The sequence below is a fragment of the Dermatophagoides farinae genome, chromosome 3 (genome assembly GCF_024713945.1).
Source record: "Dermatophagoides farinae isolate YC_2012a chromosome 3, ASM2471394v1, whole genome shotgun sequence".
In the NCBI taxonomy this organism is placed as follows: Eukaryota; Metazoa; Arthropoda; class Arachnida; order Sarcoptiformes; family Pyroglyphidae; genus Dermatophagoides; species Dermatophagoides farinae.
Genome location: NC_134679.1, coordinates 2,146,257 through 2,165,201, shown reverse-complemented (window position 1 = coordinate 2,165,201; position 18,945 = coordinate 2,146,257). Strand labels below are relative to the sequence as shown.

Sequence of the window (18,945 nt, the reverse complement as noted above, 5' to 3'; positions counted from 1 at the left end):
ATTTTCCAAAATTCATTCATTCCAAATTTTTTTCCATTCATGAGTACAGTCTAAATATGAATTTTGATCACCATTTTTTTTTATTCTTTCAGAAAAAAAAGAATTCGTAGAATTCTGCTCAAAATAAAATGATACATTTTGATTATAAAAAAAATTGATTCGTTATATGACTTTTACTTTTCCCTTTCTGGTCCCTAAATTATTGTTATTATTGAATTCATGAATTTGTGCTGTGTGTTTCTACCAATTAAAAAAAATCGATATTTTTTTCAACGTAAAACCCATAAATTCCCGTTTCTCAATCGATAAATTTTTCAAATCTCACCAATTACTACGTATACCAACTCCAAAATTATTATTGTCATTTGTTCATCGACAACAACTACAAAATGTTTCACGGATTTTTGATTATTCATTTTTGAAAATTATTAGTTGTGAAAAAAATTCTTTTTTTTTCATTGTTGTCACAATTATAATAACAGCTTTACTCAAATGAAGATTGGCATTATAGCCAGGAATTTTCGAATCACTAAATTCTCACGTTTTTGCCATTCTGGCCAATTTGTTATTATTATTATTATTCTCAATTTGTGTTTTTATTCTCGTCGCTACAATACTGAAAACTATATTTGGCTATTCAGAGATAATCAGATCACATTCAAATCATATTGATCATCGTCATAAATATATCATTTGATTATTCAAATGGGTCATTCTGTTATTTTTTCAGATCATCAATCTTAATGATAATAAATAGCAAAAAATTTTGAATTTTTTTCTCATTATCATCGTCATCATTGTTGTTGTTGTTGTTGTTATTTTTTCATTATACAACCTGATATCAAACATAACTCATGATAAATGTTGAAAATTCCAAAGATAATCATAACAAATGTGGATGAAGATCCATCAATCAAAAAAGAATTGAAAAGAAAAAAGCTATTTGAATTATGCGGTAAGTTTTTCTCAAACATTTTTCAATTCCAGTTTTCTTCCAGAATCTTCATTTTCATTTAGATTAATTTTGTTAATGTATTTCTTGTCTTTTGATCATTTCAAAAATAAAAAAAAATTTTTTATCCGTTAGCAATCATCGGTATTATAGTAATAAACTGGATTATGGTAATAAGTAAATCATGTTTCATATTTGGTGTGTTGTCCGGCATAATAACAACATTAATTACAATTATACAATATATATTGTTCATTAAAACACATTTTGCCGTACATTTTGGCGCCAAACGCCCAACAGATGAAACAATGATAGAACATGGTCATCATCATCATCATCATAATTATGAAAATCCATCCATATTTTCATTACGTTGGATATTAAGTCGAATAGCTAAATGGAGAAATTTTTTCTATCAAATACAACAACGACGACGATGGAAACAACAACAACAACAACAACGTCAAACAGCAAAGTAGCCACATTCGATTCTCTCATTATGACATCCATTAAACACTTATAACATCTGGGCAAATCGATTTTTCATTTCTTTATTTATTCATTATCTATTTGTTTGTATAAAATTTTTTTTTCTTTGTAAATAAATTATTTGATAATGAATTAAAGAAATTTGAATGATTTTCGTCTCTTTTTTTAAAATAAATAAATTGATTGAAATATTGTTATCGTTGTTCTTGGTCGAATCAACGTGGATGGAATTTTTGATGATAATGATGATTTGATATGATGATGTTTGATAATGATATAAATAAATAATAAATCGATAAAAATAAAATGATAATAATGGTGATGATTATAATGATGACGATGATGATGCTTGAGAACATTCGAATAATGGAAAATTTTTGTTTGTCGATCCATTTGTTTTCGATAATTTGATGATCGATCAATAATAATGATAATATCACCATCAATTTGATTATTATGTTTATGTTTAATACTTCTTTTTCTTGCCTTTCTTTTCGGCTTTTTTCTCTTTGTATTTCTTTTCGTCGTGTCCACCATATTTTTTGCCTTTTTTGTTCTTCTTTCCATATTTTCCACCTTTCTTTTTCATACCCTTTGAATCTTTTTTCTCTGTATATTTCTTGTGTGAACCTTTGCCATATTTCTTGTATTTTTTGCCCTTCTTTTTCTTTTCGAACCACTAAATATTTTTTAGAGTGAAAAAATAAAACAAAAAATTGAAATGAAATTGTTAAAAAAAACGTTCAAAATTTAAATTTCATTCACACATACCTTTTTGTCGTTCTTCTTCTTGTATTTCTTGCCCTTTTTGTATTCGTGATGCTTTTTCCATTTTTTGAAATTCTTCTTCCATTTCTTGTCTCTGTTTATTGATCATTCATTGAAAAAATTCATTAATCAAAAAAAAAAAATGATGGAATTCAATAACAGAAAAACTTACCGCCAATTGTCATGGTATTTCTTCTTATTGCCCCATTCTACTTTATGATAACTTTTTTTGAAACCTTTCTTTTTGCCACCTTTATCTTTGTATTTTTTCATGCCTTTTTTACCACCAGATTTTCCTTTACCACCTTTCTTTTTGTAGCCATATTTTTTATTCTTTTTATAGCCATCACCTTTTTTTCCTTTTTTCTCTTTGCCTGTTTGAAACCGAAAAAAAGAAGAAAAGTTAGTCAAAATTTTTATCATTTCAAAATTTCAATTTTTTCAAACTTACCATATTTCTTGAAATCATGTCCACCTTTTTTATATTTTTTCTTTCCACTTTTCTTCTTCTTTTTCTTGAATTCTTTCTTATGATAATGTTTACCTTTTTTCCATTTCTCTTTTTCATGTTTGCCTTTTTTCTTCTTCTTTTTCATACCTTCTTTTTTCTTATATTTTTCAGATTTTTTCTTCGATCCGGCTGCAACTAAATCATTATCACTGTTGATGACAAATCGTTGTTGATCATCATTTAGTACTAAAATTGGTGACGGCGGTGCTGCTGCTACGGTTTCTGGTACAATTGATTGAACTGATTCCGATGATACAGATGATGAAAGTTTAGCTTCGACCGATAATGATTCTGGTTTCAATAGCGGTGAAGATATTACGGGCTGTTGTTGAATTGGTTGGTTCGAATCAATCCTAAACGAATCCGTAAGGATTATTAGGTTGATCAAACCTAAGGCGAGAATCTGCAAGAAAATTTCGAAATTTCGGGTGAATGAATGTATGATATAAAATGAATATAACTTACATAAAGTCTCATCGTAATTTGTAATATGTTGTTTTTTTATTTTGATAAATTGAAAAAAATTTTCAATGATCCAACAACATGCTGAAAAACGATGGATGATATCGTGGTGGTGGTTTTTTTTTCGTTGTAAACACAAACGTATCAAATCACATATGGAAAACAAAACCAAACAACAACAACAACAAAATAATAACCGATAAACGAAAAAATAAATAAAAATCACATAAAAACAATTTGACTTGAAAATTTTACAATCTCCAGGCTACAACGAATTTTATATCTTGACTGAATCTTTAGATAAAAATACAGATTCCAAATTCATCATTGTTTCTGGAACAATTTTGCCTTATATACTAGCCTGGATCTATCTATCATCGATCGATTGATCTATGATGTAAGTGAAGAGAGTGAAAGAAAGAGGGAGAGAGAGAGAGTCATCGAAAATCGAAATAAAAAAAATCGATTCAGCATGATACGGAGTTGAACATCAAAAAAAAAACAAAAGATAAAGGTAGATTTCGATCAGATTGTATGTGATAACATAATTTATTTATCTACAACCGACAATAATATTATAACAACAAATTGCCATGGTTGATCGGATCTATAATACGGATTGTGTGTATTATGTATCAAACAAAGATGATTGAATTCGACCAAATCAACGAAAAAGATACATTTCAATCATCAATCAACTAAAAACTGGTGCAATAGAAATTGGCAAAACAAAAGAAAAAACATTTGATATAAAGTTAATAGAAGAAAAAAAAATTCACAATATCACACACACGCACACGCACACACAAATCAACAAACACGCGTTGACATTCTTATTTCACATGTGTGTATGTGTGTGTGTGTGATAATTAATCTACGAATGACGAAAAAGATTTATTTTATTTTATTTTCACCAGCTATTTCGTTGTTTGTCGTCGTGAACTTTCGCCTCGTTTGTCTGGTTCCAGATTTTCAATTTTCAATGGAAACAAAAAAGTTTCAATTTTCCTTCACACATGAAGAAAAGAAAGTACAAGTTCACGACGAACTTTGATTAAAATTCAATTCTATCCGAAACAAACAAAATAAAATGATTTTAGATAACAATCGATATGAAATTTATTTTTTTTTCATTTGATTCAATTATCTCTACGACTCTTAACCTGTACGTTTCGAAATGACAAAATCCAAATGGTTCGTTTCGAAATATTTTTTTTTCAAATCATTTCGATTGATTTTTTATCAACGTTTTGATGGTACATCATCAAGAAAAAAAAATTGAAAAATTTGAAATGAAAATTTAAAAATGCACAATAATATTCAAACCATAAGGGAAATTAAAAGAATTTATTAATGATTGATTTGTTTCGTTTTTGATTGCAAAATAAAATTTGAATTTAAGAATTTTTCAGAAATAAATTGATTTCTTAATTATGATTTATGTTTGTTTTTTTTTAGTGTTATGATGTTTGTGGTAATTTTTGTTTTCTTGTAGTTTTTATTATCATTAGTCGTGAATGTAATATTTGATAATTTTTTATTCTCGATTAATCATCAAGATCATCATCATCATCTTCTTCTTCGGATGATTCATCAATACCATCCAAATTTTCCAGATCTTCACCATCAACTTCGGCATCCTTATCGGTACTAACGCCCAATGCACGTAATGCAGCATAAGCTTTAATGTGAACAATGTTTTCATTGACATATTTGGAATAATTTTTGATGACCAATTCCAAAATGTTTTTAGCTTCATCTTTTTGGCCTTCCAACATTCGAATCAAACCAATCTCCATATGAGCTTGTGGTACAATAGATTTATCCTTTTGGAATGATTTCTCTCTGGTTTGATTAAAACAAATTAAAAAAAAGAAAGAAAGAATTAGATTTCATGATTTGATGATAGAATGATAACTCACTCGTTCATGATTGTGTTGAAACATTCGCAAGCTTCATTGTATTTTTTCATATGTTTCAATATGACACCTTTGTAGAACAAAACGGTCAAATATTTTTCACGATCACCGGAATCCTTTGCATAAACATTCAAATCGTTTTGAACAATATCGAACCATTTTTGAGCAATAGCTTCATTACCGTTGAGCAAATAGATGTAGTTTATATTGTATAATGATTCCTATGAATAAAAATTATGAACTATGACAATTTCATTAATTTTCAAAACATTTCATACCAGTACAGGAGCGACCAACATTTTTCCATTCTTAAAAAATCTTTGTGATTGAACAATAACAGCCTTTTCAAGTGTCATGGTTTTACCAAGATAACGGATACGCAATGTTGGTACCGTTTCGAATAATTTCGCAGCTTCATCAAGCATTTTTTGATCATTGATCATTCTACCTTTTGTGTAACGGAAAATGGCTTCCAAAAAGGTAACAATGGCCGGTGAATGAAGTGTTTTTTCTCTCAACAATTTAGCATATTTAATTGATTCATCCCATTCACATAATACTGCATTTGTCCACATTAATTCCCAATGGCCAATTTTATGGAATAATTCAAATTCCTTATCAATAATTGATTTGTAACCATCATTCGATGTTTTAACATCGCCATTGATTTGAATGAGTTTGTTTTTAGCCACTTTATAGAGGACACTCTGTGAAAAAAAAAAAAAAAACATTTATTCAATTATCAATGATCATTATTTATACTTACGTTTGGATATTTAGATGTTTTTGCATCTACCAATTTTTGCATTGCAGCCACATTAGCTGGTCCAAGACAGCCATGCATTTCAATATAAAGCCAATAAAAGATCATAGCCAATTCACCAATCATACTATAAATGCCCGGTAATTCATATACAACTGCATTCAATTCAGTGAAGGCTACATCACGAACGCCTTTGAATCCTAAAAAGTTGACAATTTTAAGTAGTTTAGGTGGCAAAAAGCTGACAATCAAATTTCGTATGCCACGTTCCAGACGAATGGCTGCTTCAAAATTAGCTTTCGAAACTGGACTTTCCCACGCGGTTCGTTTCTCAAAGATGTCACGACATTTTCTAATAATAAAAAATCATCAACATATTTGTTTATTGAATTATCAAATTAAAACTTACGCAATAATATTGACGCAAATACCAATATGGTAGGCAATTTTAGCCAAACGTTTCATGTTTGTACATTTCAACAAAGCCAATACTGATTTACAACCGGTGACCATAGCGTATGTAAGTTCAGCATGTAATTCCAAATCCGAATACAGATCACCATAGTTTTTCTTGGTCAACATATTGGTAAGTTTCTTGAATTTCTTTTTACGCAATTTATTACACAATTTCAAACATTTTTGTGTCGATTTTTTTGCAACAGCCATATCTTTTGGGTCCAAAGTCAAGGCAGCTTTTAGCATGCTCATTTTAGCACGCATACCACTATGGTAAAGACTTTTTTCACTTTTTGCTTCGGCATTGGCAATCACTTTGTCGATGTCGTTTGTATCAAAAATTGCGACCAAATCGTTGAATGATGCATTGATTGATTCTTCAATCGGAAGCATATCGCTAAATAATAATAAAATCGTGATATGTATTAGTCAAGATATTAAAATTGAATAAAACCAGGACAAGCCAAATCACTATCAATCATCATCATCATCATCGGATACAGTGAATTGAATCAAATCAAACAAAAAACTCCAAATTCGTACATCTCAGTTTGGTGTTAGAAAATTTTTGCTTATAACATAATCATAAAGTTTATAGTAAAAACCAATGAATTTAATGATGTAGTAGTTCAATCAAGATTGTGCGTGTGTGTGTGTGTGTGTGTGTGATACCTGTTCATAAATATATAACTCTCGAGCCCCATACAGTCAAACCTACATTAAAACATCATTCATTTGAATTTATGTTTCAGATAATCGATCCAAAAAAAAAAATTTTTTTTTGATCATTATTCAAATAACTATTATTGAATCATTAAAACATATGACCTGATAACCCAAATCTAGTGTTGTTGTACATATATTTACGATATTATAACAAACAAACAAACATAGACTTACCCGAAATTTTCTGAATCCATTATTGATCAAAGTTTATGAATTTATTCAGCTTGATGATGATAATAACGACAATGATGATAATATATATTGAATATAAATGAATGAATGAATTAAATAATTGAAGATTGAATGTAGTTTGTTGTTGTGCGATCAAGTAATTAAATATTACTTTGTGTGTGTGTGTGTAATCACTGTGTGGCACATATACACTACAACAAACTCTTAACTAATTTATTGATCTAATATTATCTTGATTATAAAAAGGGTATCAATCTTTAAGGTTTGAAAAGTTTTTCTTCTTGTTTTTTTCTCAAAGATCAGACTGGTTTTCCGTTGACGTGTTTGGATGAATGAAAATGATAAATGTCTAACCATTGCTTTTATACTTATCTGTCTGGTCAATCTTTTTCGTCTCGGCCTTAACATCAACATCATCATCATCATCATCATCTCAATCAACGACAATTCGTGGCTACCTTTACCTGTTTTTTTTCCATTCTCTTTTTTTTCTCTTTTTCTCTCTCTCATTTGATTTTTTTGGTCAAAAATGAAAATTTCATTTTTTTTTATTTTCTTTTCTCTCAATCTTCTTTTGTCATCCATCGAACAAAAAAAAACGATCATCAATGAATGATTATGATAGAGAAGATTTTCTTTTCTTGCTCTATGGAAATTTTACAATATTTCTTTTTTTTTTCATCAATCCATCGGATCAAAGAGAGCAAAGCATAAAAAAAATTATACTAATGATCGAGATGATGATGATGATGATGATCGGATTCTTCTTGATTTTTTTTTCGATTCATATATTATTATAATCATCTTTTCAATCATAATGATGGATCGAATCATCGATTTTCATAGAGTCACTTTACTAAAAGTCAATGTTCTTTTCTGTTGTTTATTATTATTGTTGTTATTGCTGTGTTGATTTGATTCCGATATCGATTATGAATTGGATTATTACACAATGATCACACAAATTAATGGAATTTTTTTGTATATTGTTTAGATCACAAAAAAAAACCTTAATGTATCCACTTTTTATTTTGCCTCTTTAATTTCCTTTGGGCTATCGATGATAATAATCATCATCATCATCATCATTTAAGCTTACTATTTTTGGATCTATTTATATATATTGTTTATGTTGGTGAAATCCGTAGAAGAAAATATTCATATTCATCGTATCAAACCGTTACCAAACCTATAAGCTTTAACCCTTTTTCTTTATTGGTAATTGTATTTGAAATACAAACTTAGCTTAAAAATAGGTAAATGGTTGATATATAGAAATTAAAGCCAAAAAACAAAAACTAAAATAGTAAACTCATTTCGATTGCAACTTTTGTGTGTGTGTCTGTGTGAGTGATCATTTCATAAATATCACATAACTTGATTCTATTCAAACAAAAAAGAAATTATTAAAGGTCACACTACGATATGAAAAATAGCTTTATATAATTCGTAGCTTATATCACTTTTTAAAGGTTTGAAAAAAAATGAATTTTGTTCGAAAAACAAAATTCAATATAAAAATGGCAACAGCCTGTCAGAAAAAAAAACGATAATAAAGATGGTAAATGATTTTTCTGATTTCTGAATCTATTTTCTGAATATGATTGTTGTTGTTGTTGTTGTTATTGTTATTTTTATTGTCATCATTATTACCTGTTGAATTTAATCACCAATAATAATGACATGTTCCCTGACCTTAATCAGTTTTTTCCCTTGTTTATTTTTAGTTTGAAATAAACAAGGCTCCCAAAAAATGAACTATACCAGATTTCCAATCAATTTAATTCAAATAAATAAAAAATAAATAGAAAAATTTTCGATTTGTTCAACATTCAGACTACAAACCATCATGAATGACCATCATTTATTTATTCAATCATACCGGGAGACAATATGACGATGATAATGATGGAGCCTATATAAGATAGATTGTGATCATCAAAATAAATCGAATCTATAATTCAACGGACAATTCACAAGATGATGATGATGATGATATTTTTTCCTATAGATAATTTAGCTTTTCCAAAATCTAGTGAAGCAAATAAAGGTATTGAACATCGATGTTGATGATGGTTCGAATAGACCACGCCGGTAAATAATAGAATGACGAGAAAAAAAATTAAAATTTTTCCGTTTCAAATCATCAATTGGATTCGAAATGAAATGAGATAAAAATAAAAAATTCGTGAATATAATTTTAACGGCGTGAGAGTTGTGTGGAAAAAAAGAGGGAATAAAAATAAAATCGTCATCAACATATGTCTGGAATGACTGGAACAATTCATATTCAATTCAAATCGTATAAATCATGAAAAAAAACAAAAATATTGCCCTTGTCGTGGAACGAGGTTAGACGATGATGATGATGATGATGATAATGATAAAGACGATCCAACAACAAGATTGTTCATCTTCAATCGATACATTGCACACACACACATACACACACAATGATGATTATTATTATCACCGATCATGTCCATATTTTTCATCTTCATAAATCAGAAACGAAACATAGAAAAAAAAATCTATTGTCCATTTCATAGTAGATATTTTATTTTTCAATTGTCCAAAAGTCGATAGCCAAATATTATATTATTTGTCATTATAGATTTATGATCAAAAAAAAAAAATTTTTTTCCTCCCCCCATTATCATCATCATCATTTTACATTTAATCGCCTAGATTTTTCTTCTTTCTCTTTCTCTCTCTCTTTGTGTGTGTGTGTGTGTGTTCATTATTAATATCATTGTCATCAATTGGTCAATTGTTTATTTGTCTGATATCTAGATGGATTTAAAATGATTATTTTCATCATCATCATCATCGTCATAAGTGTAATCATTTTGGGATATTTTTATCATATAGAATGGTCAAAACAATGATTATTATCATGAGTATCGAAAACATCCTCATGTCAATCGTACATCAAACACAATAATGATGATGATGATAAAGACGAATTACAAGATTTTTTTTTCTCACATTTTTGTCGTCATAATTACATGGCTACTATTGTTTTTTATTTTTGACTGCAGTAGAAGTGACTTTTTGTTTTTATTCACGAAATTTAAATTTGAGAAAAAAAAATCCTTCACCACATTCGTTCATGCAATATAACAGTTCAGTTTGTTTTTGATCCATTTTTAGAAACAAAACATAAAAAAAAAACTACGTCAACACATACGTACACAATAATCATCATCATCATCATAATTCGGTTTGTGGTAAACAGTGATGATGATGATTATTATTATGATGTTTGGTCCCATCATTGCACAGGGCAAGCATTTTCGTATTTTTTTTATATTTTCAAATTAAATGAATGAATAGAAGTGGAAAAAAACAATAACCAGCTATTATTATGATTTAGTGAAAACAAAACAAAACAAAAAAAAATTATTACAGCTTTGTTTTACCTGTATAAAAGGGCCTTTCTAATGATGTTGATGATGATGATGATCGTGGATCGTGGATCCAACAACAACAACAAAAAAATTATTGGAAACATTTAAAATTAGAAAAGAAAAAAAATTTTTTGGACAACAATACCAGAACGGCTTTTTTCAGTGATGAAATAAATGAATTATATCAATGGAGATAGTAGTATGGTAGTGGTAGTTGTTGTCAAAAGATTCATATATGAATTGTTTGATACTATCACCATTTGATGATGATTATGACTATAGTAGTGATTAACCGTTTATGATGATTATCATTATTTCTGTTTTCATTCGATCAAAAAAAGTGTTGAAATGGGATGAAATTGCTTGTGGCCATTGCCAATTTCAGAGTTACGGTCGATTAATCTGGCCAATCTCAAGATTGAAATAATCAAAATTATTAAATAGTATATAGGCTAATGGTGAAAAAAACCATATAAAGTTTAAATTTTAAACAATGTTTCTCTTGTGACAAAACTGATTATCGATTATTCGATTTTTTTTTCATATAAAAATCTTTGAAATTGAAACGAATGTATGACAAAATCTTCTTCATAAACATTGATGATGACAAAGATTGAAAATTTTCAATTTTCATTTTCATCATCAATTGTTTCAGATTGATAAAAGAAAAAAAAATTCAATTTTTTTTCACAGAAAAAAAAACGAAAATTATTTTTTTTGCTTCTGACAATAGTCAATGACATTTTAGTGTATAGTAGCCAAACATATCATGTTAGAAGCATTTTTTTTTCATTGAATTCTCAAGGAAGATGAAAAAAAAATTAGAAATGGATTCACAAATCTAAACAAGTAGAGATTTATTTTATTTTTTTTTTTCATCATCATCATGGATCGATTAACCTTGGTAGAGTTATTACGTCAATTTAATGACTCATCATCATCATCATTATTATTATTATTTTGACAGCATCAATTTCGCAAACTATGGACCTCATGGCCATTGTAGTTTTATCGCAAGCAATAAGAAATACGACAAACAAACAAAAAAAAAAAATTTAAATTATTGCAGCACATCAAAATTGATGATTATGATGATGTTTTTTGTTTTTGTTGTTTGTTGTTGATGATAAAGATAACAAATTTTGTTTTTCTATTTTTTTTTTTTTTGATTATTTTTATATTATAATAAACAACACACAATATATATAATATTTAATTTACAGCATGATGAACAACATAATAATCATGATAACAGGCAAGTATACATAATGGTTGGCCAATTATCAATGAAAACCATACAAACATATTAGCATAATGTCCTTGAAAGAATCCTGTATGTATAACAAATACAAATGGTATCTGCATGGCCATACCGGTAAATGCCCAAAATCGAAACATACATAACGGTACCGATACAAGATATTCATGAAATATGGCAGACATAAGAAAAACAATTGTTGTAACCGTTATTTTCGAATAACCACGTTTCAATAATGGTACATATAGATGTCGCACACACCAATGATGTACGGGTATGTTCCAATTTTTCCAAAAATATAGTAATGATTCTGCATTCCACCAATCCTTATAGAATTGTCGATCACCGAAGCGAAGAATTTCACCAATTAAATTCAGGAATGAATGAAAATAGGTGTAAAACCAAATTAACCAGATAACATGATTTGGTATCTGCATAATAAATCAATTAATTTAAATGTTTAAATGTTTTGAAGAAAAAAAATCGAATCAAAGTGCCAATTTTAACATAACGAACATCAATAAATAAATACAAAAACATTTACATACCGATAATTTCAATAACCGTTCGAGCATACGAAAATAATCCATCTCTTGCAATGGTTTCAATGAATTGTGAATTGTAGGCACCATCCATTGCTGTATCAAGGCCAATATAAGTTGAGTTAAAAATATCTAAAAACCAACCAAAGATGAAATTTTTTAAATGATTTTTTCTTTGATTTTTCTTTTTTTTTTTTTTTTTGATCACCTACCACTTCAAATAGACGTTTAAATAGAAATCGTTTACGAATTCGTTCGGTACGGGGAAAATTTAATTCATAACAAAGCGTCGGCACACAAATGAAATAATAAATGTCCGAAATGGTTAGATTGTCCGGATATTGAACCAATTGTTGATTGATTGCTGTCGTTACATCTGTATGATGATGATGATTATCATTTTGATGTTGATGTTGATGATTATTCCATTGACGTGAATCACCACTATTATGGCGTTTATGGGTCTTTTTCTGATGTAATCGGCACCAATAATTGACGCTATGATATGAATATAATTTTAGCCATACAATCAAATACATCATCGAAAATGATGATGCAGCAACAACATGTGTTGGTATTGTAAATACGGCTACAATTGGCCATAACAGAACTGATGCTAGATTTAGCCATATTATATATGTTGCTTTGTTTGGATTGATTTGATTCTATATATTTTGGAATCGATAAACAATAAAGATAACAATGAATAGATCTCAGTAAACAAAACAAACGATTGTTGTGTTGGCAATAAAACTATTATTATTTAGTCTATAGACGAATACAAGGCAGCAAAAAAAAAACGATCTTAATAATCATTATTATCAACGCAATGACCTATGATTGACCTTTCGACTTTCCATAAATCACATAAACTAGCCATTTCTTGTTTCTTTTAAAGCATTGAAAAAAAATATCACCATCATTGATGGAATCATTAAAAACTTTTCATTTCTTTTCTTTTCTTTTCAATTCGAATCATCGATAAATGGTTGATTTTTTTTTCTCTTTCTTTCTCTTTTATTCATAATCATTATCATCAGTTTGTATTATTTAATGAACAGATGGGCGTCGGACGAATGCAATATCAACCACAACAACAACAAGAATGTTTAATTTTTTCCTACTTTTTTTACAATGTTTAATTTCACCGTAGAAATCTTTTCGTTTTTTTGAAAAATCATTTATTCCGTAGTTATGAATACACACAAATGAATCATTGATCGATCATTATGGATTGAAAAAAAGAACATTTTTTTTATTTCTAAATTCCAGAATTCTATTCACTTATCAAAGATATCATTATACGACAATCATAATCATCATTATTTAATGATGTGATTATTGTTGAACTCAAATGAAAAAAAAGAAACAATCAAAAATCAACACACACACACGTAAACAGATATGTTTTTTATACTCACCTTACTAAGAAGTTTTTCAATCCAATAAGAACAATAAATAAAAATATTTAAAAGACTCAATGAAATGATTGTGGGCCAAATGGATGTATGGCTAAAAAATAGCCAAAATATCTGTGAATAATTGATGAGTATACCATATTTGATCACATTCTCTAAAGCAACACGTAACGTAGCTAATACCTATGGAATTTGAATATTTTAATCGATCATATAATAATCATCATGATAATGCTTACTAGCAATATAAGTGCCAATGTAAAGAATCCACGAAAATTATTGAAACCACTGGATGAACTAAATAATGAATCTCTATATTGATGGATCCTATATATATTGATGGATAATAAATTGTATATAATATTAATCGATAAATGAAAACAAGAATCGATTAAACGATTATTAAAGGTAATAATTTATAATGACAATAGAAAAATGGACAACAACAATTACAACAAAAAACAACAATTAAATCAAACACATTGAGACAAACATTTTATATCGATTAGTCAGTTTTGATGAGTATCGATCCTCTATCATATATTATCATTATTATTCTTTTGTTATCATCATTTTTATTTTTATATTTCACATTCAAATTTATTTATGATCAATGAATGAAAAAAATGGATGAATTTCACTCAATGATCACAATTGATTTTTCTTACGGTTTATCCGGTTGATTCATTCGTATTATTTCATAAAGATGATTATCATTTGTTAAACTTTGTGAACGTTTACGTTCACGTCTTCGTATAGTATTTGTTGATGATGAAGAAGAATTATTACCACCACCATTGGTGTCCATTTTTATTTCGTTTTTGTTTGTTTGTTTGTTTGTTTGTTTTTTCCTCACCGTAAAAAAAGAAACTTTGATTATCTTCTTGAATATAAATGAACAAAAAATGGTGATCTTTATGGATTTTTGATTCAAACAAAAAAAAGTTGATGAATTTCAATTGTTCAAAAAAAAATTGTGGACAAAAAAAAAGAAGAAAATCTTAAGAACCAAATTCTATTCACCAAAAAGTTCATTGATCTTCTTGTACAAACGATTGATGAATATAAAGAATAACAAACATCAGCCTAAGAACAGGAAAAACTTTTAAACTTTTAAATGCGATCAACATTCAAATGAATTCCTGTACCCATATGTGCAACAAATGTAGTAAAAAAAATTACAGATTTCTTCTTTCTTACCATCCACTTCATTCAATTGATGATCGAGGACAAATTAATGGAAAGAAATCAGTACAAAGATTTTTTTGTTTCTTTTTTTTTCGATTTATACCAGAAAGAACATTTACAAATGATTTTCATTTTATCAAATATATAAATTGATTTGTGTATAGCATCCTATCAATATATTTTAACTACGCATGATAATGTCTATATTGTTTATCTACAAAAATCCATATTATTTATTGATTAAATGATTATGGCCAGATTGACCAGAAAAAAAAACAATAATTATCATTGCCCATAATAATAAGTTCATGGTGAAAAAAAAGATATATAGATTGTGGAAAGAAAAACAAAAACGACAAATATTTTTTCCGTTTATCACACTAAATCATCACCAAAATTATAATGATAATAATGATGATGATTGACATCTTTCATATATAATACATTTCAATAATGAAAAATGAAACAGAAAAACAAGAGCAAAAAAAATGAATGTAAAGAAAAATAATGTCAAATTCGATCAAAACATTGATTAATCAGTCGGTCTTTCTTTTTTTTCCCCACCCCATTAGATAGCCATCTTTTTCTCTCTTTCTCTTGTTTGGGTCCATTTGTCAATTCTGTATGTCACGTTATTTGATGATGAGGATATGAAGCTTTATCAAATTTTGGCAATAAACAATAAATTTTTTTTTCATGTTTATAAATTAAGTCCAAAATTGAAAAAAATGTGCTAAAAAATGACAAACAAGAAAATAGAGAACAACAACATCTTCTTTGTAACAATTTCCATTATCATCATTTGTATTTACAATTTTCAATCAATGAAATATAAAAAATTGATTAATTATCAAAAATACTGAACATTGATGAAATGATTTTATCATCATCATCATCAAATTTCCGCAATATAAAAAAGGAAAATCAATTTTAATGACAATTTAATGATGAATTTTTTTTTAATTTTACCTGTGATCAATTTCAACAATCTATCAATCAACAATAATAAATTTGAATATTTAAATTTCATAATCCAAGTATTCAATCAAATTTACAAAAAAAAAATCCAAATTGATTGATTAATTGATTAATGTTCACAGCAATGCGATAGCAGGCAACAGGAAATTTAGGATAAAATCCACTTATAAAACACTACACACACAAACACACAATCCATTAGACAATGACAATGACTACACATCATTCATTTTATCTGGTGCTCAAAACCTAATTTATCCATAACTATATATATTTAACACCATATAGGTAACCAATGATCAAATAAAATGATCAAAGCATATTTATTATTGCAACCCTGGTAACACTTTTTCTATGTCGTTGCGAATGATGATGATGATGATAACGATGATCAAATTAAACAAATTCTATTAATAAAAATAGTGTTCCTCATAATCCACCACATACCAACACCCAGATAAATGTAAGCACAAATATAGATATTTTAAATACAAAAAAAAATTACTAGTAAACCACATGAACAACAAGTGTTAGTGGGGAAAAAAAATATCTTATTATCACCCTAATTTAACATCATTCATTCCATATATTGATTCAAAAAAAAAAACAAGAATGCCTTCAGATGAATTATCCAGATGGCAACGTTTCAAAATTTGGTCATCAAAATATTTTGGGTATTTTGTTATTCATTTTTTTTTATTTTTTGGTTAAATGAATGTTTCATTCAATATGATTTGAATTATATGCAGGTGTACATCATCAACATATGCATTTAATAATGACCAAACACCAAAACGAACATGGAGTGGACGTAGACAACCATCCAGATCTGAATTTAAATCAATGAATGGTCAAAAAAATTTAAATCGCAGCCAACAACAACCACAGGCGAAGAAAAAACAGCAACGACATAACAGCAATAAGCCTAATGTTGTTGATGATAAAATGAATGAAACGAAATCAAAGATAAAAACCGTTGAATCAAATGAAAATAAAATGGCCAATAATCGTAAGTGTGTTCTATACATCCAATAATAATGATCTCTAACTCATTTTTATCATTCAATGCCAAAAAAAAAACGAATTTAGAAACGAAAAGCTTAGGACAAATGGATCTTAATGGCGGTGAAGATATGCCTTATATCGATGCTTCATTGATCAATTTGGATCGAATTGTAAAATGATCATTAACCTTACAGTAACAACAACAAAAAAAAAAATTTCCTCATATCATCATCATTATTATCATCATCAATATCATCGTCATTAAATCTCAACAAGAAAAAAAAACAAAATCAACAGACACCAACAAATGAAGGAATACTTTTCAATAATGTCAGTATTATTATAACATATATTCAATCTAATTTAATGTGTACATCGAATCGGTACATATTACATATTTTTTTCCGAGTACATTTTATTTAGAAAAATAATTATTATTCAAATGATGAAAAGAAAACTTGTAAAGAATAACAAATTCGACAGACTAAATAGTTTGCTATAGATTTATTTAAATTTTTTTCTAATTACCATAAAAAAAAAATTTTTCCTATGTGAATTTCGGGTATTACGACAAATAATAATAATCCGTAGATTTTAACGTGATTTTGAATGAGTTTTATAGTCAAATGGGGAAAAAACCATCCATTTATTCACTATGGATAAAGAAGATGGAGAATGAAATAAATCCGAAAAAAATTGTATGTATAAGAATCAAAGAGAAAATTCTAATTTTAGATAGAGACTCATGATTGACTTGGCATCCGTGTATACAATATGCAGAATATTAGACTAGGATTGAATGTGAAATGCATCTGTTGTTTGTGTGTGTGTGTTTATAAATGAAAAAATGTTGATGTTTAAAAGAGCCATATGTAAGACAGAATAAATGTTCATTAACAGAAACAAAAATTACTTGAAAATAATTCAATGGATCTGTCTTTTTCTTCTTCTTGTCCAACAAACGAACGAACGAACGAATCAATGTAATCAACATCGTGTTTTGTTGTGTTGTGTTTTCATAACCAAAAAAAAAAAAAAAAAAAAAACAAACAAAAGTGTCAAAGAAAAACAAATTCAAATTCAATCGATTCATTCAGGGTTAAACTAATAGATAGGAAAAAAAAACCAAAATGATTCAACAACATTTTATTCGATCACCTTCATTACGTGAAAAATTAAATGATCGTTTTGCCGGTTTAGAATTAATTTCTGGTATGTGTTTATGATTAAAATATTTGTTTATCATCAATTTTACCATTCCAATCCTATTCCTTTCATATGCATAGGCATGATCATTGCTATTGTCATTATATTGGCCATATTTTTCATATCAACAATTGGTGGTCAAATTCTATTCTTTTTACTATTATTATTATTTGTCATTATAACCATGTGCGTTGCATTAATATGCTGGATCGATTATCGTAAACGTGAATTGAAAAAATATCAATTATCATCAACATTAGAACCGAATGATAATTGTCATCTATATGGTATACGTTTCATTTCATTATCTGATCAAGTTTGATGATTTAATACAAAACAACAATCAATCAACGTTTGATATAATAATATATATTATGTATACTCACCACTCCACTTGGATTGATTTATGATTTCCATCATATCACACAATATCATCACCATCATCATCATCATCACCATCATCATCATCATTCGTATTCATTTCGATTGATGACATTTTGATAATCTAAATTTCATTTGTTTTTTGTTTGTTTATTCGTTGTCGTTTTTTTTTCTTGTTGACATTTTTTTTCTTCTTATTTTCAAACATATTCACCAATCTATTTATTTATTCTTTTTTTTTTTGTTTTTGTTTAGTTTATTGCATGAATTTTCATTTCAAATAATAGTAAATATAAAAAAAAATTCCGATTGCATACAAAG

At 27.8% G+C, this 18,945-nt stretch overlaps 6 protein-coding genes across 6 annotated transcripts; 3 read left to right on the top strand and 3 right to left on the bottom strand.

The window, feature by feature from the left end:
• The first annotated feature begins 205 nt into the window (after positions 1-205).
• LOC124498191 (uncharacterized) lies at positions 206-1,592 on the top strand. The gene is made up of 2 exons (XM_047061913.2): positions 206-955; positions 1,088-1,592. Exons 1-2 carry the CDS (start codon positions 862-864, stop codon positions 1,429-1,431), a joined length of 438 nt encoding a protein of 145 aa, XP_046917869.2. The 5' UTR covers positions 206-861; the 3' UTR covers positions 1,432-1,592.
• On the bottom strand, positions 1,488-3,835 carry LOC124498171 (uncharacterized). The gene is made up of 5 exons (XM_047061889.2): positions 3,186-3,835; positions 2,661-3,123; positions 2,382-2,583; positions 2,213-2,303; positions 1,488-2,120 (listed from the first exon to the last, which is right to left on the bottom strand). Exons 1-5 carry the CDS (start codon positions 3,195-3,197, stop codon positions 1,908-1,910), a joined length of 981 nt encoding a protein of 326 aa, XP_046917845.2. The 5' UTR covers positions 3,198-3,835; the 3' UTR covers positions 1,488-1,907.
• Positions 3,836-4,501: 666 nt separating this feature from the next.
• LOC124498141 (tetratricopeptide repeat protein 39B) lies at positions 4,502-7,659 on the bottom strand. Its single transcript, XM_047061847.2, has 6 exons — positions 7,221-7,659; positions 6,274-6,717; positions 5,868-6,216; positions 5,380-5,808; positions 5,105-5,322; positions 4,502-5,027 (listed from the first exon to the last, which is right to left on the bottom strand). The coding sequence occupies exons 1-6, from the start codon at positions 7,238-7,240 to the stop codon at positions 4,730-4,732; spliced, it is 1,758 nt and encodes a 585-aa protein (XP_046917803.1). The 5' UTR covers positions 7,241-7,659; the 3' UTR covers positions 4,502-4,729.
• A 4,134-nt stretch (positions 7,660-11,793) lies between these two features.
• LOC124498565 (diacylglycerol O-acyltransferase 1) lies at positions 11,794-15,134 on the bottom strand. The gene is made up of 6 exons (XM_047062336.2): positions 14,535-15,134; positions 14,106-14,193; positions 13,870-14,049; positions 12,661-13,113; positions 12,455-12,580; positions 11,794-12,337 (listed from the first exon to the last, which is right to left on the bottom strand). Exons 1-6 carry the CDS (start codon positions 14,672-14,674, stop codon positions 11,861-11,863), a joined length of 1,464 nt encoding a protein of 487 aa, XP_046918292.2. The 5' UTR covers positions 14,675-15,134; the 3' UTR covers positions 11,794-11,860.
• Positions 15,135-16,286: 1,152 nt separating this feature from the next.
• LOC124498192 (uncharacterized) lies at positions 16,287-18,089 on the top strand. The gene is made up of 3 exons (XM_075729801.1): positions 16,287-16,706; positions 16,782-17,041; positions 17,122-18,089. The coding sequence occupies exons 1-3, from the start codon at positions 16,645-16,647 to the stop codon at positions 17,214-17,216; spliced, it is 417 nt and encodes a 138-aa protein (XP_075585916.1). The 5' UTR covers positions 16,287-16,644; the 3' UTR covers positions 17,217-18,089.
• Positions 17,270-18,944, top strand: LOC124498189 (uncharacterized). Its single transcript, XM_075729802.1, has 3 exons — positions 17,270-17,367; positions 18,094-18,249; positions 18,324-18,944. The coding sequence occupies exons 2-3, from the start codon at positions 18,168-18,170 to the stop codon at positions 18,563-18,565; spliced, it is 324 nt and encodes a 107-aa protein (XP_075585917.1). The 5' UTR covers positions 17,270-17,367; positions 18,094-18,167; the 3' UTR covers positions 18,566-18,944.
• Position 18,945: the final 1 nt, after the last annotated feature.